At 34.8% G+C, this 27,987-nt stretch overlaps 1 protein-coding gene across 1 annotated transcript in view; it reads left to right on the top strand.

Moving 5' to 3' along the window:
- The window catches only part of LOC139694443 (protein adenylyltransferase SelO-like), a 31,917-nt gene extending 8,629 nt beyond the window's left edge, over positions 1–23,288 (top strand). Inside the window, exons 4-7 of the mRNA XM_071593033.1 lie at positions 5,894–6,120; positions 8,486–8,744; positions 13,236–13,423; positions 15,222–23,288. Of these exons, the coding sequence (XP_071449134.1) occupies positions 5,894–6,120; positions 8,486–8,744; positions 13,236–13,423; positions 15,222–15,513 (966 nt within the window). The 3' untranslated portion in view covers positions 15,514–23,288. The remainder of the gene's footprint in view (positions 1–5,893; positions 6,121–8,485; positions 8,745–13,235; positions 13,424–15,221) is intronic.
- Positions 23,289–27,987: the final 4,699 nt, after the last annotated feature.

Raw genomic sequence — 27,987 nt, 5'->3', positions numbered from 1 at the left:
GGATCAAGGCATCAACTTCCAATGCTTTCTGAAGGAAGAGTAAAGTTTGGAATCATAATTGAAGAATGTATTTTGAAGGAGTCTTGAGGGAAGATTAAGAGAAGCAGGCCTCAAAGTAATTGTCCTTGGCTCCAAACCATTTCTGCTGGTGTTACTGACAGGCTGTACACATTTGTCTGGCTTTATAATAGAGCCATAATCAGTCTCCTAATTGTGGTAACCCTGATCTTATTATGGATACTATCTTTTTATTTTTTATTTTTAAATCTATGACTTGTTTTTTTGACTTAATGTTAAAGAAAATTACATGGAAATTATGGATTACACACAAGATGATTAGGAATATTGATGAGAGAAGGAAATGGAAGAGAGTAGACTCAGGATTAGGCAGGAGAAAGTGTTTTCAAAGGATGGTTGTAATAGGTGCGCTGTATAGAAAGAAAGGGCTATTAGGAAGTAATAATGGAAAATCCACGTATACAATCAAAGATATGTCAGGAAAATTATTAATTGATCCAGGAGAGATGGAAAGAATGCATCGTGGATCTATATGGTAAAGATGTTAGGCCATTAAGTTAAGACATAGGAAGGAAATATGATGTCCATGAAGATAGCTTATGTCCAGGCATAGTTGAATGAGAGGAAAAAATGGCATTAACGGGAAATGAAATCAAATAAAAACATGGAGTCAGGTAGCATTTCTACTAGAGCTACTCAAATTCTCAGCAAAACATGGAAGGATGAGTGTTTATGGGCTGATTCTTAGCATTTTTGGGGAGGAATTTGGATGCAAGACTTCATCATATGTGTTATTTCCATTCCAAATAATGGGAGGACAGCTTATATGTGGGTGAAAATTTCAGCCATTTTGGACACTTGGTTGTTATTTGACGATTTGAGTTACTCGTTGCATGGGTTTTTGCAAAAATGGAAAAAATTGAGTATCAAAATATCATTAAATATTTGTTTTTGAAAGGCACTACGCCTATGCAAATCAAATACAAGTTGGATGCTGTGCACAGGAACTCTGCAGCATCATTTACGACCATGAAATTTTGGACAGCTGAATTTGAATGCTCATCATCAGCCAAGCTGGTGCAAAAAGTTAACCGAATGGTACTGGACAACCACTGAAATAAGGTTAAAGAGATGGTACAGGCAATGGGCGCACTGAAATAATGCATTTGTCATATGTTGACTGAAGAATTGGACATGCATGAACTTAGGTTGGATGCCGTGCTTGCTCACTTAGGACCAAAAATGCATTCAAACGAACATTTCCAAGGCCCTGTGGAGTGGTGTAAGCTTAGTTAGTCTGATATTTTGTGTCAATTCATAACTATAGCTGAAACTTGGATCCACCACTACCCTCCTGAGGCGAATAAAGGTGAATATGGTTCCATCTGCCAGGAACGTGATGGTTACTTTTTTGGGATACTAACGGAATTCTGTTCATCAATCATCTTCAAAGAGGTACAAAATTACCGGAGAGTTTTATGCATATTTACCTGATTAGTTGAAGGAGGAAATTTAAAAAAATACCACATTTGAAGAAGAAGAAAGTGCTTTTGCATCAGGACAACACTCCTGCTCAAACTTCGGTGGTCGCCATGGATAAAATTCTTGAACTGCATTGTGAAATGGTTGACTACTTACCATCTTCACCAGATGCCATCCTGTGACATTTTCCTGTTTCCCAACATTGAAGTTTCACTTGGAGGACAGAGGTTTTCATAGGACAAGGAGGTTATTGTGTAAACAGGTATGAATGCCTGTATAAATGCCCGTTTTGTGGAGAAAGACATGGAACTACTATTTGGAAGAATTAAAAATGTTAGGGCATCGCTGAAAAAAGTGTATTGACTGAAAAGGTGACTTTGTTAAAAAATAAAAATAAATTTGAAGAAAAAATGACTTGTTTATTTTTTAGGTCGGTAACTTTTCTGACTGCCCAAATATCTGAGGACTATAGTGTAATAAATTTCATTTTGCACTGCCAAGGTGGTATTTAGGACCATCAATAAAAGGTTGGAGAGGAAGACAATGGATTACTTAGGCCATGATCAGTTTGGGTTCAGGAAGAAAAGAGGAATGTGTGCTGCCATACTAAAATTATTTTTTATTATTAATGGTGGAACCAGGAGTATAGAAGTATCATAAAACTAAAGAGCCAGAAAACTTGGTCATTTTATTGGGAATATCAATAGACCATCAGCTACTAGAATTCTAACCTTTAAAAGGAACAACTTTGAAGGAGAATGTAAAAATTGGTGCAGATTAAAAGAAGCATGGGTTTTTTTTCTATATATCCCTATTTTCTGTCCCAATTGCATAAATCTGCATGAGCATTTTTTTGAGCTGTGTTATCTGGAATATCTTTCTGTGTGAATTTTTCAACAATAAAAATCTCTTTTAATAATAGTTTGAAAATATCGTTTTTCTTTAAAACAATACCTCTTTAAAAATTTTAGAAATGAGTTTTAAATGAAAACTAATCATTTGTGTTGCATGACTATTGGGAGTGAGGTAGCCCTTGTTTATTGGTGTAATTACGTTTTTAAATGCATAAAAAAGCTGTTCAGTAACGAGTCATAATAAACTTTTTTTAATAATTCATTGTGCAAACATTAACAGTAATTTTACAAGTTTGGTACAAGTTTAATTGATTTGAATTACTATTCCATAAGTGGCCGTATTGTGGCATTAAGTGTTCAGCTTTCCTGTTTTCTGGTGATGAAAAACATTTTTCCATGAAGCTTTTTTTTGACAGTTTGGAATAGGAAAAGTGACATGGGGACTATGTGAAGGATAAGGAATATACTTCATGTTGATTTTCATAGGCTAATTGAGATTTTGCAGAACCTATTGCGTACCAACATGTCTTGTGTGCAAAAATTCCCGTTAACATGTGGGTGGCAACAAATGAAATTTTCAATATTTCTGGTTGTGCTTTTCACATTATTCAATGATCTTCTCTCACAATGAATGTAGCAGTCTTAATGTTAACTTCCATTAAGGGGAGTGACTGGAGCTCTGGATCCACCTTCCTTCAAAATTATCCCCCCATACTAAACGTTTTAAACCCTTTAGCTGTTGTATAGGGAGAGCAGACCTCTATTGTTGCTGTAGGTACATGGTTGGTCTGAAAAGTACTGGGAAAAGTTTTGTAAAAATAGATTTATAGCAGATATTACTACAATGCCTCAAAATTCTTCAAAGTATATCCCGTGAGCATCAACATACTTTTGGCAGCAATTATTCCATGATTCGAAGGCTCCCTGGTAGATGGATTCCAAAAGGTCCTTAAGGATATGCCTGCAAGCATCTTTGATGGCATTCATGGTGGTGTCCTGTGAGGGAGGATTTCACTTTTGGGAATAAGAAATAGTCTGCTGGTTGGGACAGTAAGGGGTTTGGGGAATTGTCACTATGCCGTTGCGGAAGATCTTTGCAAGCAGACATTAGACTGTGCTCTTGGTCATCTACCAAGACCTCTGGGATGAGTTAACGCAAATCTTTCGCAATGCCCAATTTTCAGTGATAATGGTGTCCCATGTCATCTTATCAATATCAATACAATCTGTGATCATGTGTGCACTTAACCAAAGGTCTGAAATGAGCTTTTCACGTGCACATCAGGAAGAAATTACCAGACCAAGTCCAAGATAAAATGGTCCTATAAAAATTATATATATATAAATTATATATATATTAAAATTATATATAAATTATATATAAAAAAAATTATATATAAATAAAAATTATAGGACCATTTTATCTTGGACTTATCTTAATATGAGGATAATTATTGCATCACACTTTTAAGTGCAAAACCGTTCTTCTAATATGGCATTTCTCATGCCATTCTGATCCACAGTTCTATGGCAGATCATATGAAATTAATCTCCTCCAAATAATTGGTGCTAGCTTAATCTTTTTGATCTGCTCCATGTCTGGAGATATTGTTTCTTCTCACCATTGCTGTAGTTTAGCTTTGCTTTGAGGTTGCTTTTCTGTTTGTCTCCTGTCGCTGAAAAATCATTCAAATCACAGCAAACATTTTTTAAAACAATTACTGGTAATCAGGAAATAAAAAAACCTGAAACCTTGTTTTAATGCTTGAAAATGGGTGGAAGGGATTGAAATATATTTTAACATATGCAAATTGTGAAAAATATTAGGTGCTTAGCATTTTTATTTTTATTTACAATTGTGAATTTAATTTAATTAAAAGAATTAAAGGTCTAATGAAGGCACATGTGGAAAAATCAAAATTAATCATAGTGATAACTTTTGATATAAATTTTTGTTGATAGCTGAATGTATTTTGTTGATAATAAATAAACCTTTTAAACAAATTTCATGAATTTGTTTGTGCATGGATGTCTGTCTTGATTTCCCTACCACAGAGTTTACATCATCTAGTGAAATTATAATGAATTTTAATGGTGTATTTGTGAATGTAATATGTGTACCAATTTCTGATATTTTTTAGTATTTTAAATGAAACAAATGCAATTTCGTGAATTAAAAACTGTCATCTCTCTATCTAATATTATAAAGAGTAGTATGTATGATCTTATGCAGCATGCTATATACAATATTTCCTCTTGGAGTTGAATGTCTATGACAATGGTAAACAAATCAAAACCATTGATATTTAAAATTACTTGTGTTTGATAAAGAAAATTTGTATGTGAAACGAGAAAGAAATCATAAAAAGGGGAAATGGAGTGTGTGCTGCAACCCAGCAGTAAAATAATCAGTCACCTTCGTACAAACTCTGGGTCACTGTGTAAACAATGAGTTGGTCATGGAGGTCTAATGTGAAGACTTCCCAAGAGCTTTTTGGTGACTCACTGGATTATTTCAATGTTATCTATCTCTTTCTAGAAATGCCATTATGTAATTGCTAATTTCCCATCATAAATAGAGCTGTTTTGTTTCCAGGAGATTCTGTAAGAAGTATGTGACCTTATTTTTCATCGAGATATGATGATGATATTGAATATATACCATGAAATATGATTCAACCCTTTTGATATGATTTACTTTTAAAATATTGGTTAATTTTTTTGCACAATCTCTATTGTTTTATATGCATTTATCATTCGAAGTTGTAATTTTGAATTAATTTATAATGGAATTTTGTCAGTCTTGTGCTCTTTACTGAGTTGGATAACATTAAGCTACTTTTGCTATAATCACCTTATCAAATGATTGCCCATTTTGAAAATCTACGCCCAACTGAATAGTGGTTTAATTTTCCAAAAATTCATGCACAATAAAAGGCATTGAATGTCTGTTGTAACATGGGATCCAGCATTTCTAAGGAAAAATCTGCCATTATACACTATGCACATATTTTAATTGCCTTTAGTTCACCAAAAAAAACATTCACATCCCTTAGCATGTGAATATTCATCCCTTTTAAGTTCACTATAATGGAAAGATTAATCTGCCAATTTGCGAGTGAACCTCTCATTTTTTTGTTACTCAGATGAACGTTTCTTAATCAGTAGCTGTGATGCCCTTTCGCAAAGTCTGCATGTTCACATGGATTCAATGTGTATGAGGAAGAGTAGCGGTGAGAAATAAGGGTAGTAGCCTTGGAATCCAGCAGTGTCCAATTTTCAATTGAAAATGCGGAACTCAACATAAAATTCAGTGCTGAGCTGGCTCCTGTCAGGGTTTTCTTGTGCAGTACCTGACCATAAGATTTCCATTGTAGTCGAGACATAAGTTAATACAGGTCATTTTACCCCTTGTGTGACATTTTGGTATATTTCTTCTGAGACGTGGAGCAGATGCATGCTAGTTTGAAATACCTATAAGTATGCATCATCCTCTCTAATATTTTAATTTATTTTTTCACTTTTATGTATCCCCATAGAATAGTAAGCCAAAAGACTGCCCAAGACTTCTTCTAGAGCTCCTGAAGCAAGTTGCTGAAGGGACATGGAAATTGGCTGTGCACTGGGAAATTGTTGGTTTTGTCCATGGTGTTTTGAATACAGATAACCTTTCCTTATGCTGTGTGACAATTGATTACGGACCTTTTGGATTTGTGGAAGCATATAATTCAAGATATATCCCTAATACTTCGGATTCTAATGGAAGGTAAGTTTGAATGTATTGCATCGATTTTAATCATTTTCAATACCAATTGCAGCTTTAATAAAACAATGCTCATACCCAAACCCACATATTATGCACACTTACTTTGGTTTGGTTAAGATTGATGTGAGTTTATGTTGATGTTTGATACCTAATTCTAGTCCAGAGAATTTATGACTAAAGGTGAATGTCACGCCAAGATGTCGAACAAAACATTTTAATCAAAGATATTTCAAATAATCATTTTTAATTTCAAGTAAATCTTAAACGATGTATTTTGGTGGAAGGTGGGAGAAAATGACTAAAGTCTTTGTAAAACATGCTGGTGCCAGCCCCATTGAAAAGAGATAATGTTTAGGAAAGCAATTAAATGACAGAAATTGGAATTGGTAGCCGTAAGCTATTGCTTTCATTTATGATTTAAAATAATAATTGATCTATGGATGAAATTACATTATAATGTATATGATGTGTATTGCTTTATAAGAAAAAAGATTAAATATGTTTATATTTCTTTAAATAATAGGAAGCATGAGTTAAAATGTATAAGCTTTTAAATAAGTTTGGCTGAATACTTTTATGCTCTAATGTAGAGAACCTATGGTTTGGACATTTCTAAATAATTTCAAGAGCTTATAGTATGGAAATAACTAAATAATTTCAAATTGCCATGGCCCGGGATTAGGGTCTGTTGAGTGTGGACAAGAGTGGAGTAGAACTAAATAGCAATAGTAATAGTAAAGGCTGCAGTGTTTCCTTCCATGAAAGACTCATTCAGGTATAAGGGAATAGGAATTCCTAATTGTATTAGGTCTGGTATCAACATCCCTTATTTTGATGCCTGAGGCCAGAATGACATCTACAAGGTCTATCCGGAAAGTATCCAGTCGTGCAATATTTTGAGAAAAATGAATTAACTAGAACAATGAGGCCTTAGTCCTCTTTGAAGTACTCCCCTTGGGACCTCTCACACTTATCTCAGCATCACTTCCACTTGACAAAACAAACTGCAAAGCCCTTTTTTGGAATGGTCATCAGCTGCCTCGTTGCAGTCTCCTTTATCCTGTCAACATCAAAAGTTTCCTGCTGCAGCTGCAGGGGACTTACTCCAAGCTGCAAACAATGTTCCAATGGTTTTCAAAAAAAAGGCCATAACTGGAGATGAATAATAGGTCTATGGTTATTGCCCTGAAACAAAAGGCCAGTCTTCGTAAAATTTGGTTGACAAGAGAAAGGAGGATGTGACGAGGCAGCTAATGACCATTCCGGGAAAGGACTATGAATATTGTTTTAAAATGTGAAAGAGACGCTGTGATAATTGTGTGAGGTCCCAAAGGGAGTACTTAGAAGGGGACTATAGCCTCATTGTTCTAGGTAGGCTATTTTTCTCAAAATAATGCATTGCTGGATAGCTTCTGGACAGACCTAATACTCCATACGGACCAGAATATAAAATTGGAATATTTTCTTCCTGCAAGTGGTCCGAAATTGCATTTAATCTCATTTCCAATTCCTAAGAAAAACAATCCTGGGACACAACCTGCTCAGCATTGGTGTGTGGCACAATTTGTGTGATTGTTCACCCAATCTCAGTCCCACTGATCATAACCAAAACAATCATTTTCATGCAAGCCAAATGTAGCATGCCATGTCACATTCAGTAACTCTTGTCACTGAGATTAGCAGTTTCCAGTGTTGTTACACCTGCCACATATTCTCATGGTTTTGATGACCCAGGAAGTGACATTACTCACTTCCAATTGCGCAGAAGGAAATCATCAAATTGGGACCCTATTCTCTAAGGTAAGGTGGTTCTTAGATTGACATCACAATCAGGGAATAGTGGTAACAATACTTGATAGCCATTCATACCTACCTAGTTTCATCTATTCTGTGTAACTATGCCGTTTCATATAATGGTTAACAGAGAGTTTGCTTCATGTATAAATTTATATTTCCAGTGGCTCCAAACAGTTTTAAATTGGAGAGAGTGATTGCTAAAAAATGTTGTAAAAGTAAATCATGGTTTCTCATCAATTATTGTTGTAAAAGTAAATAATGAGTCCGGAATTGATAATTTTTTTAAGTCATCAGTATCAATTATACAAATTCATTTAGTCTAATTTGTCGGGGTATCTTTTCAAGAAACTTAATAGAGTGTAATGCATCAGAAATCAGACTTAAGGTAGTTGTAAGATGAAATTAACTAAAAAATGCTTTCCTGGGATTATTCATTACACAATTTAAGACTATTCGATATTTGTCAGAACGTTTTGATTGCCAGAAGAAAAGAATTAAGTTTGTATGCAAAGTATCCATGTATGTATTAGGATGTGATTGATATCATTACTTCATTTTTTATCTTTAGGTATAGCCTTCGGGGTCAATGGCACGCAGTTGATTGGGATCTGCAGCGTCTAGCAGATGGCTTGGCTCCTCTCCTTTGCTCGGATGACAATGACAGTGAGGGAGAGGAAGATTTCACAGATAATGCAAGGCAGATTTTGGAGGTTGCTTCGCAAAAGGCCCTAGTTTGGAGAAAATATGCATTCTGTGCCAAACTTGGCCTTGCATGTGGCAGTAATTGGATTGAATTTGCCAGAGGAGGTTCTTCAGTCATTGATGAGGTTTGTTCACTACTGGGGGAGTCTCATCAAGTGGAAATGTTATGATAATGTTTATTTGTCCTAAGGTCTAACATGGCAAACTAGAAATACCAAGTAATCATTAAACATTAAATGTTAAAACTGGGTGGTTAGTTATATGGTTATTATTGGTCTGACTGAATGCTCTCTCTTTGAGGGAGGAAGCTATCACTAGTTTGATTGATTGATAGTCTTTTGCAAGCAAAATTCATAATGGCTCACATTCTTCAAGGTTAAGATGCTGTGTCATTTGCATTTATTTTATATATTTCACATTAGCAGAAACATGATGCCATCCTGATGTATTCAGGTAACTTAGCAATAGGTAAATTCTTTCTCTGTCCTGTTCAGCACACCAACTTCACCTTTCCTCTGCAAACTTTCCATATCATCGCACTGTGTCTTCCACTAATCTTCTTTTGCTGTATTTGTTAGACATCTATTTATTGTTCAACTCTTTGTACTTCCTTTTACGTAACTCTGTATTTACATTCTTCCATTTCATTCTCTCATCTATCTTTCTAATCATCTCATGCATAGTCCATGGTTTCCTTGTCCTTTTTCTGTTAACAGTTCCTATAGTTTCTTTTATGGCTTTCATTATATTTTTTAATATGTTCCCATTTTTCCTCGATCGTACTCTGCTCCTTATTTTCACACATGATTTTCTCTGCATCCTACCGATACTTCTTCCTTGTCAATCCAGTTAATTCTCCTACATTCCATGTCCTAACCCGACTCCCCTACCTTTTCTTTTTGAATAGGACATTATGCTTCATGACAGCTAAATTGTGTTCAGAGTCCACATCTGCACCCAGGAAAGTGTGAATTGATCATGCTATTCCTAAATCTGTGCCTAAAAACAAACATAAACCAACTGATACCTTTCTGAGTCACCTGGCATTTGCCTAATCATTAGTGATGCTTTGTTCAAATTTGTGTTTTGAAAATTGAATTGTGAGGAGTAACAAAGCTAAATATGATAAACAATGGTTTTCATGCAACATGTCAGAGTTCTCATGATATGTGATGAGAATTATTGTTAATGCCCATCTTCAATGTAATTTACGAGACTCAGGAAGACCCAAAAAATCTCTAATGTAGGTAACTACTGACTGGTGATGTGAACAATTTATATTGATATACTACCTTGATCAAAAATTTCCCGGAATTTATTCAGAAAATTAAAAATACAAGTTTATTCATCTAAATCTATATTGTCCCCTTCAAAGTAATCCCCATCGACTGCAACACACTTATGCCAGCGCTTGATCCAATCCTCGAAACATTTTTTATATTCGGTTTTCGGTATGTCCATCAGTGCTTCCTGCGATTTTTCCATTACTTCCTCTCGGCTGCTAAAACGCGTTCCCCGTAATGGTTTTTTAACTCGATTGAACAGAAAGAAGTCACAGGGAGCCAAATCAGGTGAATTCGGTGGCTGTTGGATGGTATTTGTCGCATTTTTCGTCAAAAAATTACGAATAATGATAGCACTGTGCGACGGTGCGTTATCATGGTGCAAAATCCACGAGTTTCCTGCCCACATTTCTGGTCTCTTTCGGCGAATTGCTTCACGCAAACGTCTCATAACGCCCAAATAATACTCTTTGTTTACTGTCTGGCCTTCTGGCAAAAATTCATGATGCACTACACCGTTGTAATCCATGAAAACCGTCAGCATTGCCTTCTTTTTTGACTGAAAACGACGTGGTTTTTTTGGTCTCGGCTCATTTGGTGAACGCCATTCACTTGCCTGATGTCTGGATTGCGTGTCGTACTCATAAACCCACGTCTCGTCTCCAGTAATGATCCTTTTGATGAATGTGGGATCGGATTCAGCCTCGCAAATCATGTCTTTTGCGACGTCAACACGGTCTCTTTTTTGCATGAAATTGAGGTCTTTTGGCACCAACTTTGCTGCTACACGACGGAAACCCAAATCATTAACCACAATGTCTTGGGCGGATCCATAGGCAATGTTCAAGTCCTCCGCTATTTCTCTGATGGTTAATTTGCGGTTATTGACCAACATTTCTTTTACTTTATCAATTTTTTCACCGACTTTCGATGTCGATGGTCTGCCACTGCGTTCATCATCTTCGATTGACTCACGACCACTTCTGAACCGCTCGTGCCACTGGTAAACGACCGTTTTTTTTAGAGAATCGTTGCCGAAACACTTTTCCAACATTTCCAACGTCCGTGCGCCACTAAATCCGTTTTTTACGCAAAATTTAATACAAGTTCGTTGTTGCAAATTTAAATCCATTTCTGAAATTGTAAAAAATCGCCAACACACACAGAGATAGATGTACTCTTGGCTACGTAACTTTTGCAAATGTCAAGTTATGACACTAAGATTTAAAGGGAATATCAACAACAGATGTACCAATTTAACAAAAAAAACAGAACTCAAATCGGAACGATGGGAGCGCCACACGGTGGTTATTCCGGGAAATTTTTGATCAAGGTAGTACCGTATTGTTTCAAATGTTTAGTTTATGTTAATTAGTTTATGTTCAGGATACGAGGTCTGTTAAAAAAATATTGAAAATTTTGAATTTTTGTGGGTTACGTATATTTGAGTTTAGATTTTTTTGTAGCGCTATGTTAGTACTTATGTCTGTCTCTTATGCCAAAAAGTTTGGCCATTTTGAATGTTCAGTTATTTGTTGACAGCTGTTTTGCTTGGACGTGCTTTGGCTTGTCTTCGATTTTTGCCTGTCCCAAAAAATGGATCAAAGAATCTATCAAATTTTGTGTGAAAAATGAAATTAAGTGCGTGGATGCATTCCGAATGTTGACTGTGGCATATGGAGAAGCTACTTTGGACCAAAGCAATGTTTATCGGTGGTGCAAAATGTTCTCAGAGGGCCGAGAAGATGTGAATGACGAAGAGCACATGCCCGGACACCCAAGGACAGCAACAACAAATGAAAATATTGATGAAGTTAAGAAAATAGTTTTGGCCAACTGTCGAAACACCATTGGAGAAGTGTGGGCCTAAACCTATCGATTGGCTCGTGCCATTCAATTTTTACCAATGATTTAGGCATGACAGGGGTCGCTGCAAAATTTGTATCAAAATTGCACAATTTCCACCAAAAACAGCAATGCATTATCATTGCTAATGAGGCTCTGTCCACGACGACCCCAATTTGCTCCACAGAATCCTAACTGGTGACGAATCATGGGTTTTGGTTATGACGTGGAAACTAAAGCTCAATCATCCCAATGGAAGCTGCAGCACGAGCCAAGACCAAAAAAAGCATGCCAGGTTCGGTAGAATGTGAAAGTTTTGCTTACAGTTTTCTTCGATTGCAGGAGCGTCGTGCTTCATGATTTCTTGCCACAGGGTAGAACGGTAAATAAGCAATATTACCTGCAAGTTATGCACGATTTGCACCAAGCAATCCGCCAGAAACGCCTGGATATGTGGAAGAACAAAAATTGGCTTTTGCACCCTGACAACGCCCCTGCTCACACATCGTTACTTGTGCCCAAATTCTGGCCAAATCAACACACTAATGAAGCCGCAGCCACCGTATTCCCCAGATCTGGCCCCAAGTGACTTTTTCCTGTTCCTGAAATTGAAGAGGCCCATGAAAGGACGATGCTACGCTATGATTGACGAGATAAAGACTGCATCAAAGGAGGAGTTTAACAAGGTCACAAAAAATGATTTTTTGAAGTGCTTCGAGGATTGGGAAAAACGTTGGCACAAGTGTGTAATATCTAATGGGGATTACTTTGAAGGGGACAACATAGATATTCATGAATAAATAAATAATTTTTGAAAAAACACAAAAGTCGCAATACTTTTCGAACAGACATCTTAATTTATTATTCCTTTATTTCTTTTATGTGGATATTTCTGAAATGAGTCTTTGAAATCAAACATAGCTTAGCTCTTAAAACTCTGAAGTAGCATCAACTTGCCAGTTACTAAATTGATATCAGAAAATACAGCCATTTAATAACATTTCTTCTCATCATATTTTTTCTTGGCTTAAAGGATTAGTTATATTATCTGACTTAAAAAGATAGAATGTAATTGATTTTGAAGAATGTGAAATATGTGCATATTCTATCTTGTGATATATCATAAAAGCTCATGCAAATAAAATAAAGTTGACTAATGTAAGAAAAAAATGTAGTTAATGAATTATAAGGGTAAGTACAGTATGTGAATTTTTGTTTTGTGTGCATGAAAAATCATGAGTATTAATGTGGTTTAATGGCACTGACATTTATTCTGTTATAGTCAAATTGATATATTACTGTTGTCCTAAAACTTTAATATCTATGAGCTTGTTAAGATGTAGATGTGTAATCAAGAGTTAGAAAATTAGCTGTTATTTGTCTGTTACAAATATTGAAACCAGTGGCTGCTACTTATGGGAAATGCTGTAGGCCTATGTCATTTTATTTTAAAATATTTTTGAAAATATCTACATGGTGGGATTTCAGGATGCATTAGAAGATGATGACCTCTTCAGCCCTGATGAGTTAGTAGAATCCCTTCTGAAGATGATGGAAGAAACCAAATCAGACTTCACCATGACGTTCCGCCAATTGGGAGAGGAAGAATTGTCTAATCTAAGCCGAGAAAAAATCCCAAAGCATCTTTGGGCTGTCAAGAAATTGTCAGAACATAGGTAAGCATAGCTAGTGGTACAGAAGTAATATATTTTTATTTTATTTAGGAAGTTACTATTAGCTCTTGCCTTTTTTCCCAATATTTGAATTAAGAATAAGGATTTAGAATTATTTTTATTAATGTAAGATGCATGCAAAGAAATAATAGGTAGTGTCTCCAGATTGCTCGAGGGTTGTATAAAAGTTGGTATTCAAAGAATGGCCCATTATGCTCATTACATTGGTGTGACTGTAATCATGAAGGAGTAGTTCTGGGGAATGCTGACTGTGAAGTTTAGTATGAGTGTTACTCTAGGCTAGGTAAAAATAACTTTGTACTATTCATTTCTACTAAATAGTTTTATTTTCAGAACTTTAATTTCTGAGTGTAAGCATCAAATCAGGTGTTGTTGAATGTTAACATTTTTATCTATTGAGTTATGGGTTTTGAGATTAAAACAATTAAGGGAAAACAAAATGTGCATAGTTATTTCGACCTACTTTGGTTGGCTGGTTTCAATAAAGTTAAGGCCAAGTCTGTTGATGTATTGGAGAGAAAACCCGATGAAAAATAATAGTATACCACTAGATGAATTCCTCTGGGTAATAAGTGAATTTTTCAAAGATATTACATCATTGGGAGAGTATAATAATAAAGATAACTATATTGCAAATGATAATTCTTAATTTACTACATTAGAGTAAATGGGATTAGTTGACTTGCAAGGGGTTCATAGTGTAAAAATCATTTGGCTTTACCAGGATTGGAATCTGGATCCCTCAGTATATCCTAATGCAGTTACTGGTTGAATTAATGGGATTTATGGACTCAGATTAATCATTTTATCATTTCAATGTAAATTCACCTTATTTTAATATTTTAATTATCTCTTAATTCCATTCTACTTTTTTTGACTACTCCATGATTCCTTGTTTGGTCTACTACACTCAACTCTTGACAACTAGTGCATGACTCTTCTAATATTTTTCATTATGTTATCAACTAAAAATATTTTATTATAAAGGTAACATTTTTAACTTTAATATGGACAAATTTATATTGTTGCAGTTAGTTTGTAGTACATTTTTCGTCAGCTAGATCAGAATTTAATCCTTCGTTTGGTTGAGAAACTTAAGATTCTGTACACCGCAATGTATTTATCATAATATTGCATTTATCTTCAAATAAGACCAAGCCTTAAATTAATTTTTGCTCCAAAAGATTTTTTTGGAATTACTCTGATGGGATATATTATTGTCGAAAGGTGCTTGCTTGGATCGGGCTTGGAAAAATACATAATTATATTTATATTATCATTTATTTAAAGTATTAATGCCATTATTAATTTAATTATATTTATTTTTAATTATATCTTAAATTATTTATTATGTACTGAATGTGCCCATCTAACTGACAGTGTTAACTAGAGCTTATTTTTGGGGTAGAGGGGACAGGCATCCCAAAAAAAACCATTCTACAGCTTTTTTTCCTGGTTAATTATTATTTTCAAGAAATGGTTGGTCACCCTTCTCATTTCTAAAAGAAAAATGAAGAGTGGTGCACAGGGGCTAAAAATTTTTAGCAAAGTGGAGGTTGCTTGAACAGTTGTGGGCCATTCAGCATTAGATAAAAGCTTCCCAAACTCAAACTGAGATGATCAACTGCAGCTTGCTAACTGGCCTTCAACTGAGTTCGAAATGACTAATCACAGCCTCAAATCCAAGTTTTGAGCAAGAATTTTCATAGAATTTGCACACCACTAACTACAAATCAATTAATGATAAGTGATTAACATTAGAATTATGTATTTGATTCAGCAATTACCAGTCATTCTTGGAGGCATACATTGAGAGATTGGCAAGTGAAGGAATCACCGAGCAGCAAAGAAGAAAAATGATGTCACAAGTAAACCCTTGCTATGTTCTTCGCAATTGGATGGCTGAAGAAGCGATAAAAATGGCAGAAACTGATGACGACTTCAGTAGAGTGAGATTGTTAATGAAGGTACTAAGCCAGCCCTATGAAGTACAAAAAGAAGCTGAAGAAATGGGTTACTCTAATCCAACCCCTGCATGGGCATCATGCATCCGAGTCAGCTGCTCAAGCTGATGTGCCTCAGTAAGTTTTGCTTTGAGGCACTGTTTTTACTGAAGTTGTGATTCTTTTGTAGCTATATTTTTCTAGGAAATTTTTACTCACTCTTTCATTGTTAAAAATGTGCATATTTTATTGTGAAAAATTGTTGAATTCTCTAATTGGGACAGAGGACTATTTATTTATGTTAAGTTAGATTTTGTTCGTTTTATGTTTGCTATAATCCCTGTATTTGTTAACATTGGTAATCATATCCCAGTTATTTGTTAATGTTTTGTGAACAATGTAAATATTAGCCCTCATTATTAACGGTTCAGAGGGGAATGCTGCAATATTTATATGCAAGATAAATACTTACAAACTTGAACATTTCAATGATACAAGTGGTCTTTTTTTCTGATGAGATGTTACATATTTTATTTTAATTCTGAATCAGTAAAATAAATACCAGCTCAGGGGTTTTTAGTACAATGGTAGGAATGCTATGTGTAATAAATATAGAGGTATATCTTAATATTTACTGGTGGTGTGTTTCTCAGTGTGGCCTTAAACTCTCTGGGGAAATTACAGTGCCTCTCTGGCCCTCCATTAAAAACAGCAGTCATCAATAGAATAGATAATGCTAGAACAAGGCTGTCTTTGTAATTTAAGATATGGATGGAGTATTCAATTCATTCCTCATAATGTGATTATTCTTGTGAGGAAATTAAAAGGCTAATACAAATTCTGACTAATGATTGTGAATGACTCTCTTACTTATTGTAATTTTAAGGTAAAGTGTTTCTGTGTCAGAATATATTTCTTCTGCCAAATTTATGATTTTTACTTTTATAACATGTTCAATATGTTAGTTTGCAGCATGAAAATTTTTTGGGAATTATACAGAAGGTCAATTCAGTCACGTTAGATGAAAACAGAAGGATAGAGTGAAGGATGGATATCAGTTTATACCTTCTGACATGTTCCTATTTATATCTATGACTCTCATTTTTTATTCATGCATATTAAATCCTATTGTATATATATTTTTGCTCTCAATGCTGTGTTAACTTGTGCATGGATTACATCTATCCTGTGAGTTTCAACCACTTTAAAGTGTCCAGAACTGGTGACTGTACTACTTTCAAATTTGGCAGAGACAACAGGTTTTTAAGATTAGTTTACATTAATGGTATTTTGTAGTGAACTGGATTTAAATGATAAATCAAACATTTCTCACCTGTAGCTGGATGCCAGGTTATTTGGAAAATATGAAGGGTTGATTTGCAGTAAACACTCACAAAAGGTTGAATTTAATTGATGTGATTTTGCCGAGATATGGTTTACCTTTGCCTGACCAATGTCACACGACTCAGAGGTTCTTCCGAGTAGGATGATGCCATCGCTGGCACAAAATAATACATTTTGCTGCTTTTAATTGTCCACATCAATTCAAGATTGTGAAACCAAAGTAATACTTACATAAATGAACCATTGAATTAAGAAATAAGTGCAAAACAGGTGCATGGACTTTATACTCTTAAAACTTTTATGCATAGTTGTCATAATGATTTGTGTGATACGGTAATAATTTTCCTTTATTAGTATCCAGCAACACTGTTTGCTTAAAAGAGATAAAGTGTGATTTATTCTCAAGTTTAGATTTGCTGCCCACATGCTCTTCATTTAATGTATTAAAAACCTGTTCAGCTGAAAATAATCTGTCTCTTCTGCTTTTTGTGGAGGAACTTATTTAAGGAAGGAAATCATCTAGGAAGGAAATTTTCTTTTAAGTGGTATCAAGTATGCATTTGTATTATTTGTAATTTCTTTTCATTCATAAGCAAGAATTAGCAAATGTGTGTCAATGCATAAGCTACTATTTAGTCTCTTCTAGTTACAGTAATCTTGAAGAATCATTCTCAATGGGACGTAGAAGTGGAATGTACAGCCATAGCATTGGACCAGAAAATAGAAATTATAGGCAAAATCAGATTAAACAGCCACAATGCTAGGGTGAAATATGGGGTTTATGAATAGACAGGGTCCGCACAATAAGTATCGGGACTGGTTCCACAAATCAAAATTTATTGCAGTTATCATTACAATTACTTAATAATCTTCAAAATACATTCCTCCTGCATTGATACACTTAGTTCAGTGCATTTGCCACTCGTCAAAAGCCAGCTGGAAGTCGGTTTCTGGAATACTGTTGAGGGCCTTTGCCATACATGTTACATCATAAGTAAAAATGAGGACAATAAGAGCTGATGCTTGAGCTATTTCTACTGGTATTACATTCAAAAGGATGTTTGAAGCAAATGTTCATTAGCTTGTGGTAGCAAAACTAATGTGCCCCTGGATAAAGGATTAAAACCAGAAAAGTGCATCTTTGAATTCAGCCTTTGTATAATGCAAGGGATTGAATTTATTTAAAATGCTATGCAAAGGAATGTGAAGTGGTTAAAGAAATGTATCCCCTCATTTTAGCCAGATTTTTCTATCTACATGTAAGGACTTCAGGTTTTTGAATGTTGAACAAAATGTTATTGGTAAAATTGTCATATAATTTTTTCAGCTGATAGTTTGATTTTGAATGCATTAATTGTTGATAAGATCAAGAATGTTCTCATTGTAATTGAACTATCTGAGAGATGAGCTCCAAGGTCAAACCCTTTTAATATACTTTGTGCCAAGATAAATCAATTCTTCAGTAGTACCTCAATGTTTTTGGTACTATTAAAAGATTACTGTGGTTTGGTGATGTGTCCCTGGGGACAACTTGGACTTAGTATCAGGTTTCACAAGGGTTGAACGCCTGAGTTGAAACCAAGAGTAATGGGTGTGGAGGGGTTGGAATCCATTAAGTTTTGCAAATAGGTCATCAGGGTAACCTATTCTTGAACCACAGTAATCATCCTGAAGGATAAATTTGATAATTGGAGGTAGAACTCTACCTGTACTTACTCCTCTTCCATGGGAAATTCATGTATCAGGATAGGCACCCAGTTTCTTTCCCTATGATGCCTGTAGTTTTTCATAGTGTTCTGGTGTACAAAAAAATTAACGCTGTTGCAGTAAATTGGAAGGTGTTTGGGGGAAATTACTAGTGGTTGAACTCAGGCCTTCTGATCAGTAGCTGATGATGAGGAGAATGATTTTAGACGCCAGGTGTATTGACTTGTTTTATTTGTGAGTAATCCACATCAAATATTCAACATCTATCTGATTTTGAGGGTAGCCTGACAGTGATGTCTTGTTTTATATGACATTAATTCACTGAATATGAAAACAAGAACAAATACTAGTCCACATATACCACAGCCTCCGCCTTCATTTTGGATGGCCTCTTGCATACTATGGCATAACCATAAAGTAAACTTTTCGTCTTGCTTCCTTGCATCATTTGAAGAACATCTTCCAACAGCACACATTCTCAAAAGCCTTTTTGCATTCCTTCCTATCAAATAAAGCCAATTTAATAACCACTCAAGGCAGTGCAATTTTTATTTGAAAATTCGCAGTTTGTCTCTGATTGGAGGAAACTTGTATTTTTCCCATAATAAGAATTTGAATTGAGTGATATCAGGGTTCATAGATTAATTGTAATTTTTCCAGTATAATTCTTAATACATTTAGAGCTCATAAATGAAGGCATTTTTTCTGAAAATCCATTTAACAGTTATTGGTTGATATCAGATGAGGTTGGTAATTGTTGCTTGCTAGGTAGAGTCAATGTTGACCATCCAGACAACTGATGTCAGATTACTCTGGCTTATCTTACTATGCCTTAGTTAATGCTCTGCTGATAAAGATATGAGTTTTGTCAATCTTAATTAGTAACTTTTTTAAAATCAATTTTACTGCACTATATCCTATAAAGTTTTTTACCTTTTGCTATTTCTACCACTAATGAAAACTATGTCTCAGTAGTCCCTTGAATATGGTGGGATCTTAATTATTTTAATTGTGAGGCACATATCTAGGATCTATGGGTTCCAAAATTGTCAAAAACTAATGTATTTATCTGTTAAAAAGTTATGAAATAATTATTGTAATAATGAAAAAATCTAATATTCCAATAATTAATAATCATGAAGGGCTAGCACTTTGTGAAAACATAAGAATAATGCAAACTTATGCAGAGAGGCCCCAAGGTCATAATACACATTTGCTTGTCAAGCATGGTAAGAATGAAATTTTCCATGTCATAAATATGCAGATTTACACCTCTAAATTAGACTTGCGGCAGTGTTTTCAAATTTTAAAACTGTAACTTGTTTGGATTTTTTTATCGGCATCTTCACTACTATATTACATCGTTGGCTAAAATTGAGGCCTCACTTTACAAAGAGCATAATTTATAATTAATTCCTCGTGGATGTTATCAGCAGTGATTACTTTTTAATTTGAATAACTAGATGAAAGTGACTCTAAAGCTATTTTATGAAATGGTGCTTGATTGAAAATGCAATGTGTCTCTCTCTGATTAATGAGTCACTTTAAAATGTTGTGCCCTTTTTATCAAATTCACTATTGATAGCTAATTGATAATAACTTTTATGGTCCCTTATGTGGGGATTAACAGCAGTGATAATTAATTACTGAGCTATTATGAATGACTGCCTTATATGATTAGTAAATACGAACATGCAAATACTCTTTATGTTCTTAATCTTCATCTTCTATTTGAATATGATGTTGGCTGTAATATGGAGTAAAATGATGTCAGCCATAATACTATTTGTGAAGAGAGTACTTTCTAAGCCTATTGCTTCATTCTTTACTGCATTTATAAAATATTTATGCTTGGTGAGTTGTGCCCATTTGTACTTCTTTGTAATTACAATGGTAAGGCTATTTCTGGCATCCTAAAAACATAAAAATCATAGCCACACATGTATTCTTATCTTAAAGGGATAATATGCAGTATCTTTTTGAAAGCTGGTGTGACTTTTAAGAATAAAATTTAGGTGAATTAAGCGATACCTAGTTGTCTTAACTGAGATAAGGTAAAAGTTGTGTAGCTGTAAAATTAGGGTTACCAGATTTATTGCTTCTTTCCTCTTTATAGATCATATAAGAAATGGGCCTTTAGTGCAAATGAAAATTAGATTTTTTCATAATTTTTTTTAAAGTGAAAAATATGCATGCATATGTATTAATACCTGCCTGTGCATCTGAAATAATGAAATAAAAAAATATGAGTAGTTATTAAGTGGCCTCTTTTTCTGGGATAAGTTTCTCCTTTTGCCATTCATTACCATTAGGTACCTGTGTCATTTATTTAACTCAAAATATCTGGTAACCCTGTATAAAATTAACTTGCATAAATCAAATTAAAGTTGATCGGAAATTTGTTTGATGCTTATTTTTTAAGTATTTTAACTAGCAATATGACTACATTTGTCAATAGTTTATATTGGACTGTGAAAACTTGACAATATAGCTTTCAGTGTTTCAGCAGTACTTCTACAAAAAGTAATGAATATATTTTCGATGTTGTACACTAATATTCATGATTGATTAAATTTAAGTTATTGACTGCAATATATGAGTGAATATAGGTGTAATCCATCAATAAGATTTATGCAAGGAACGAAACGATGATGGATCACCGACTGTTCTTGACATTAATTACATTAACATAGATTTTTTACTTACCAATTTTTCTCTTTGTAAACAAATGGTCTCTGAGAATATGACATTGTCTTGATATATAAATGGCCTCTGTCCTTCAAAACACATTTATTAACCAAACTATTTAGGCCACCTTTGTTGCTTGGCCATTGCCACGAATCTAGTGGTCATCCTGTTTCAAATGCTTGACTTAATGGATTTTGTTTACTCTTAGCATACGTCCCTTAACAGCTTCTTGAAATTTTTGTAATGGAACAACCAATAGTAACATCAGGGATATTCCATTGTTGTTTTTTACTTTCAGTCCATAGGGTAGAAAAAATTTCCCGTTGTTATCAATGATACCAATGATAGAGTAATAAATGAATCCTCATGCCTTGTTATTGCCACCATTTTCTCAAGTAATCAATTATTGGAGGCCGTAATGAGAGGATAAAATATTATTACTCATTCTCAAATTATTTACAAGTCACTGCTAAAACTCATTAAAATCAATTTCATTGCTTGAAATTATTGGATTACCATATATTAAGTCTAGAACCCTAAATCTTGATATGCAACATCTTCATTCTGTAGCTTGCTGGAAAAATGGTCCATGTTGTAATAGGCTTCCGTTTCAATTGAAACTTTAGCCAAAAACTTTTAAAAGAACTAATGGCTTGTCACATATATCAAGCATCCATAACATAATCTTAGGCAAAATAATTTAAACATTTATTTTGATTAAATACAAAAATCTGTAAAAAAAGTAATTAATTAATTTTAACAATAATCTGAGTGGTAAAAATGGAATAATTGAAAGTTCACTGTGTAGTTATTATTTTATGAAGTGAAACTTTTATTTAAAAGTGAAAACTAGATATTCTACCTTTGACTTTTGTTTAGAGCATTGCAGTTCAAAATGTTTGCTTTGGAGTGAAGGTTTTTGTGTCTAGTTAAAGCTGAAATTAAAATGTGTGTATATGCCAAAGAGATCTCACATCTGGAAATTCCCTAGATTTTGAAAATTTCCGCAAAGCGTAGAAATGTTCTGGAAAATTACCAAAACATCTTGGAATATTTGTACAAATATGGTGACAATATACATTTGCTTATTCACCAGAATGTAGCTGTGACTACATAGCTATCTACAACTTGCTTCCCTTCCTATATTCTACTCAGTGCACTTGAATAACCTACCAGCAGTGTTCAAACCGAATGGGCTTGGGGTTGAACAATATCTGAGATGTAATGGTAGTGGTTGCTTTGGCTTTAGTCAGAGCTTGTGGAAGAAGCTTTTCACTATTCAATAGTTCCCGACTCAACCTTGTGGAAATTCATTTTAATAAAATTAAGAATACAAAGTAACTTTCCAAGTAACGCAAATAAAGGACAGTGGAAAGTTATTTTGTATTCTTAATTTTATTAAGCTTTTCTTTGTTTGAATTGAGTGTTTTGCTCCTTATTATGAAGAGGTGGTTCTCAGTAGAATCTAGAGTACACTTTATCAAAGGTTATATATTTGTTTTTGGTTTTATGAGCTTATAAGTATTATAAATTGTGGAAAAACAGCCTTGAAATGTTGCAGGTCTGGAAAACCTGTCTATGCCCTGGAATTTTCTTTAGATTTTGTGACCTTACTCTGTATTGATATTTAATAAACTTCAGTCAGTTCTCAGGTATTTAACAGCATATCAATTCCTTGTGCAATTATTTTATTGCTGAAATTTACGGTTTAGTCCACAGTGAAGTTAGTTAAATTGGGTCATTTCATGCGCATTTTGGGAGGTTCAGGAGTTATTTAAAGTCTCTTACAATCCATTATCTATGTTAATTTATTGCAGTTATGCCCCTGAATTCAGCCTTCCAAAGTGCATTTCTTCTGGAATTATTGTGTATAGGGTGATACATAGTGGTTGAAAATTAGGTGTGTATTTTAGTTCGGAATAATTTAATGTGTACGCTTAATGGTTGCCTTTTATTCTGAGATATGTGTTAGTAAGACCAATAAGCTATTAGTTTTTGTTTTTGGTGAGCAAGCCTATTGCTACAATAGTGAAAAATAATGGCAATATGACAATGTGAAATGTTGGACAGGTATGTATATTCCTGTTATCACTCCTGTATGTTCCTGTTATCAATCACCTTTATCCATGGTGTTCATTTATGAAGTCAACATTGTTTGTGTGTCAAAATTGTAATGCAAAATTGATGATTATATAGTGAAATAAAGAAGGTGATCCTAAGTACAGATGGCATTGGAGAATTTTCGACGTAGAATGAGATACATCATTTAAGAAAATAAAGGAATGGAAGGAAGGATTAAAGGCATGCCTAAAATTTTTGGTTGACATTGCAGAATGCATTTAATGGAAACATATATTTTTTTTAGTGCTTTCTTAAAAATAGTTTTTCAATTTTTTCATAGATGTTTGCTATTCCTTAATAATTTTGGAATAGTTATCTTGTTTAATTATGTAAATTCTGTATGCAAGCATTTTTTTCTTTGCTTGATGTCACAGGAATGTAGACTTAATTCATTGGAAAGGAAGGAATTCCCTTGTACCCTATATGATTCAGGAACCAAACAGGATACTACAAGGATATGCCAAAATTCTGCAAGAATGTGGTTTTTCCCTGCAAATATGTACAACAAGAAGCTTAACCTTATAAAGGAATCACAGGTATGTGTACAATATCCTATGCGGGGCTAAGATCCAGCGGCGCAAAAAACATTTGTTGCTGGTATTATGCAATTGCAACATTTTCAAAGTGGTAATGTTCAGCCAAATGGAAATATCTCTTGATTGTCATCGTTGCTGGTAACCTACACGGGTATTGAATGTAGGTTTTGCATGAGATTGGTATGTATTATATTTCAAGTATACTTCCTTTTGCTTGTCCAACATTATTTTCTTCTGTGGTGCTTCATGCCATCTGAAATGCTAATTCTTTTCCTTCCAATGCCCAGTTTAATTAATGTACTCCTTTCTACAGGGTGCGCTCCAAAAGTAATGCAATTAGTTAATATAGTAATTAATTGAACAGATTTACATGAACACATACAATTCTTTAAAGTACTGTCCTTGGGCCTCTACACATTTTTTCCAGCAACTCTGCCATGACAGGTATGCACCCTGGAAGGCGTCTTCGGGGACCTCTTGCTAGGTTCATCACAGCTAATTGGATCTCATCTATAGATGAAAAACGGGGTCCTTTCAGGGCTGCCTTAATCTGAGGGAACAAAATAAAGTCTGCTGGTGTGATGTCAAGACTATAGGGGAGAAAGGGCAGAGTTGGGACCTGGTGTTTGGCCAGGAACTCCATGGACTTGTAGTGTGTTTTGGCAAGGTGCATTGTCGTGATAGAGTTGCCAGGTAGTGGAGATGTCTTTTCTTGCCTTGATGACCCTTTATCGCAGTCTTTCCAGCACATCCATGTAGTGGGCAGTGTTAACTGTTTGTCCTTGAGGTATAAACTCAATATGGACCACTTGTCTTCTGTCAAAAAAGACAATGAGCATTGCTTTCACTTTTGATTTGCTCATTCTTGCCTTTTTAAGCTCGGGGAACTGGTCGGTGTGCCACTCAGAGCTTAGGCGTTTTGTTTCTGGGTCGTATTCAGACACCCAAGTTTCCTCAACTGTGGTGACGATGCCCAAATAATCAGGTTCATTTTCAATAGTTTAATACAGGTTCAATTTGCAAAAGTTCACTTGAAATTTCCACTTGGTTGGTCTTTAGGTTGTCTGTCAACACTTGGGCACAAGCTTGGTGCACACTTTCCTCATTGCTAAATCTTTGGTAACAATGTAAAACACAACAGTAGACAACAAATTCAGTTCATTTGTAACCATCTTGATACTCAATCGACGGTCAGAGTCCAACACTTATCGAACACGAGCCACATTGTTGTTGGTTTTGCTGGTTGACGGCCGTCCAGAGCGTTGTTCTTCGTGAACCTCTTTCTGGCCCTCCTTAAAGGCCTTTAACCACCTTGGAACTTGTGAGTAGGACAGAGCAGAGTCTCACGATTCATTTTGTTAATCTCATCAAGAGATTTCTTCAGTTTAGCTCAAAACTTAATCATGTAACGTTGCTTGATTGTCGATTCCATTTTTTTTGTGACACGGTCGGCACGCAGAGGTTTACAATAACTGACGTCCTGCTGCTTCCAATGTTTGGAGAGCTCCGAGACCGGTTTCACAGCTACGCCCACATACTCCCAAGTGGTTGGACCCTCTGACTCCAACCAGTAGGAGTTGTAGGGGAAATTCAATTGCATTACTTCCAGAAAGCACCCTGTATTATGAATTTCAACCCCTTGCATCTCTTGGTATCCCCTCTATTCACTTTTCCTGTCTTGCTCAGATTTCACCTACTATCTGTCTTATACTATATTTCAAATCTAACTGCTTCCTCTTTGAGCAATTGTTTTCTCAGTTTTTCTCCAGGATCACTTCTCAAGGGCCTTCTCTCTTATCTATCCTCATGTCTCAAAAGCCATGTTTTAGATCTGTGCATTTCTATCCTCATACTATGAAAGTCTTTATTGGTCTTTACCAGGAGTTTTTGGAGACGTGTGTGATTGTGTAGAAGAATGGGGAAAGTGGATGGATGTATATTAGATGATTGAATGTTGAAGGCTGCTTGAAGGTGAATGTTTGGTAAGTGGGGTAGAAGGAAGAAAAGATTATTCATGTTGGACGAGATTAAGGGAGCGAGGAAGTATGCAGAGTTCAAGAACAGTTAGTTTTGGTGTGTAGTTTTATGGTATTTGGTCATATTTGGCAAGCCTTAGAAGTTTAGCAGGGGATAGTCACTGTCTTTATCTGGAACCCTCCTTTCCTGGTAGATTATCATCTATAATAATATTTATCTATTAACGGCATGGAAGTCATAATTAATTTTGCAAAATAATATCAACTACTTCATGGACTGTAATGTCCCTCATTGGTGCGAGCTGGTCTTTGATGATGGAATAAAAACAGCAGGAGCACTGTTAGGTATTTCTAGGTTCAGGTTTACAAATGTGAAAAGTTTGTTGAAAGAATCATGAAAATGTATACATATTGAGAAAAATTAACTGTTTAAAAAAATATATATAATTTCATTTAGAAATCATGAAACTTTTGTAATATCCTTAATAGAAAGGATAAATACTTAAAATCCTTGCTTACATTTACAAGCCCTTGTAATGCTAATTAATTTTCCCTAAAATTTCTTTTGGTCCCCTCTCTTTTGAATTCAGCGTATGGTCATCTCTTTATAACAGCCACAAAGGAGTCTGCCATCAAGTTGACTTTCCATCTTCTTTGGGATCATCTTTCCAGCTGATTTATGTTTTGGTGGAATCATATTCCTTCTTCCTCGCAAACTGTCTCAAGATTCTCGGGGAATTAGTTCAAATGAATATTTATGAACAATTAATCTCTATAAATAACCCTGTTTTTTTGGACATTTTTAGCATATTTTCCACTTTTTTGTCATTGGGATTTTATAATTCCCTGAGAACTTCTATAGAGCTTCCTAGAGGTATTCTAGGGCTCTCTTTCAACATTTTCCATATTTATTTCAAGCTCCTTATCCTTTGACTTTCTGATTGACTGTACCAGCAAAAATCTCCTCATAAGTCCGGAAACATTGAACACAGGTATTCTTTACTTGAGCAGAGCTTTCACAGACTGCTCCATAAGTCCATGTTTGAAATGCTGAAGAGGTATGAGAACTTTGCAGAATGGTAATATCACCTCTTATTCAACTGTGATCCTTGTAGTCGAGGCTTGTGATAATTAAGGTTAAACATATTTTCATAATTTTTTTTCTGAAATATAGACACCAACTGGTGTTGAAGGGTATCCCTATCGTAATGCAGTAAAATTTCTTTTTGATCAATCAGTGAAGAGTCTTCCGTGTTGTGATCAACATTGACAAATGTCGTTAGGCAAACAATGTCTCTCCATTACACTAAATTATCATCTCAAGAAAAGTACTGAATTCTGGTTTTAAAAATTTGTGACTAATTATGTTAGTTACACTACTGTTTTGTGAAGATTGCAAATGCTATCCCTGCCAATTGTGGTTTTCAAAATTTTAAATTATGATTATTAGATTATAGTAAACATTGACTCTTGAAGTCATTATTCTCAAAATAACCAATCATTGCTTAGTTTGTTTCTACATTTGTTCTTAAAACTCAACTATCAATCACAGTTCACCATTATTTTCAAGGAGCAATTTGTCTCGGCTATGCACATTTATGTACTCCATACATTGGGTTTATAGGAAAGAATGGGGAGGTGAGAAACAAGGATGGAGGGAGATAATATGAATAGAGGTTGAAAATGAGGGAGGGTATGAAGTACATGTTTTTTTTACTCCCTTCTCACTTTGACCGGGAGAGAAATGGATAGTTCATGAAGAATGGGATGCTATACATGATCTTTAGGTGACAAAACATTTTGATTATTCAGCAATTCAATCATTTCTAAATTAGTCATATAAGTCTTATATCAGCTACTTTTGTACAGTCTTATGCAGAAAAATATGTAAATGTACTACCCTTGTGCTATGAGCTTGTAATTAAGCATTTTGCAATATTGCTTGTGATCTTTGGATTGGCTAAAGTAATTCCTTTGGCTTAGTTTAGCATTATCCATCATGATAAATGGAGCATATGACAGCATTTGATTGTTACTGCCATTTCATGCATAGGTAGCAGCATGAGAAAGAATCATTCATTTAATTTTCATTCTAGTTTTCAGTGTGTAGAAGGATAAAATGAGTATGGGTGATTAGGATATTAACTAGAGAAGTCTGGTTTCATTCTCAGTGACTTCAGACACTTAAGATTCATCCAAGCAGTGGAATTACTTAGGTACCATATCCTTCT

This window comes from Hetaerina americana, unplaced genomic scaffold (assembly GCF_022747635.1).
Source record: "Hetaerina americana unplaced genomic scaffold, ioHetAmer1.1.p SCAF_5, whole genome shotgun sequence".
Taxonomy (NCBI): domain Eukaryota; kingdom Metazoa; phylum Arthropoda; class Insecta; order Odonata; family Calopterygidae; genus Hetaerina; species Hetaerina americana.
Note: the sequence above shows the minus strand (reverse complement) of the source record. Positions and strands in the feature narration are given on the sequence as shown.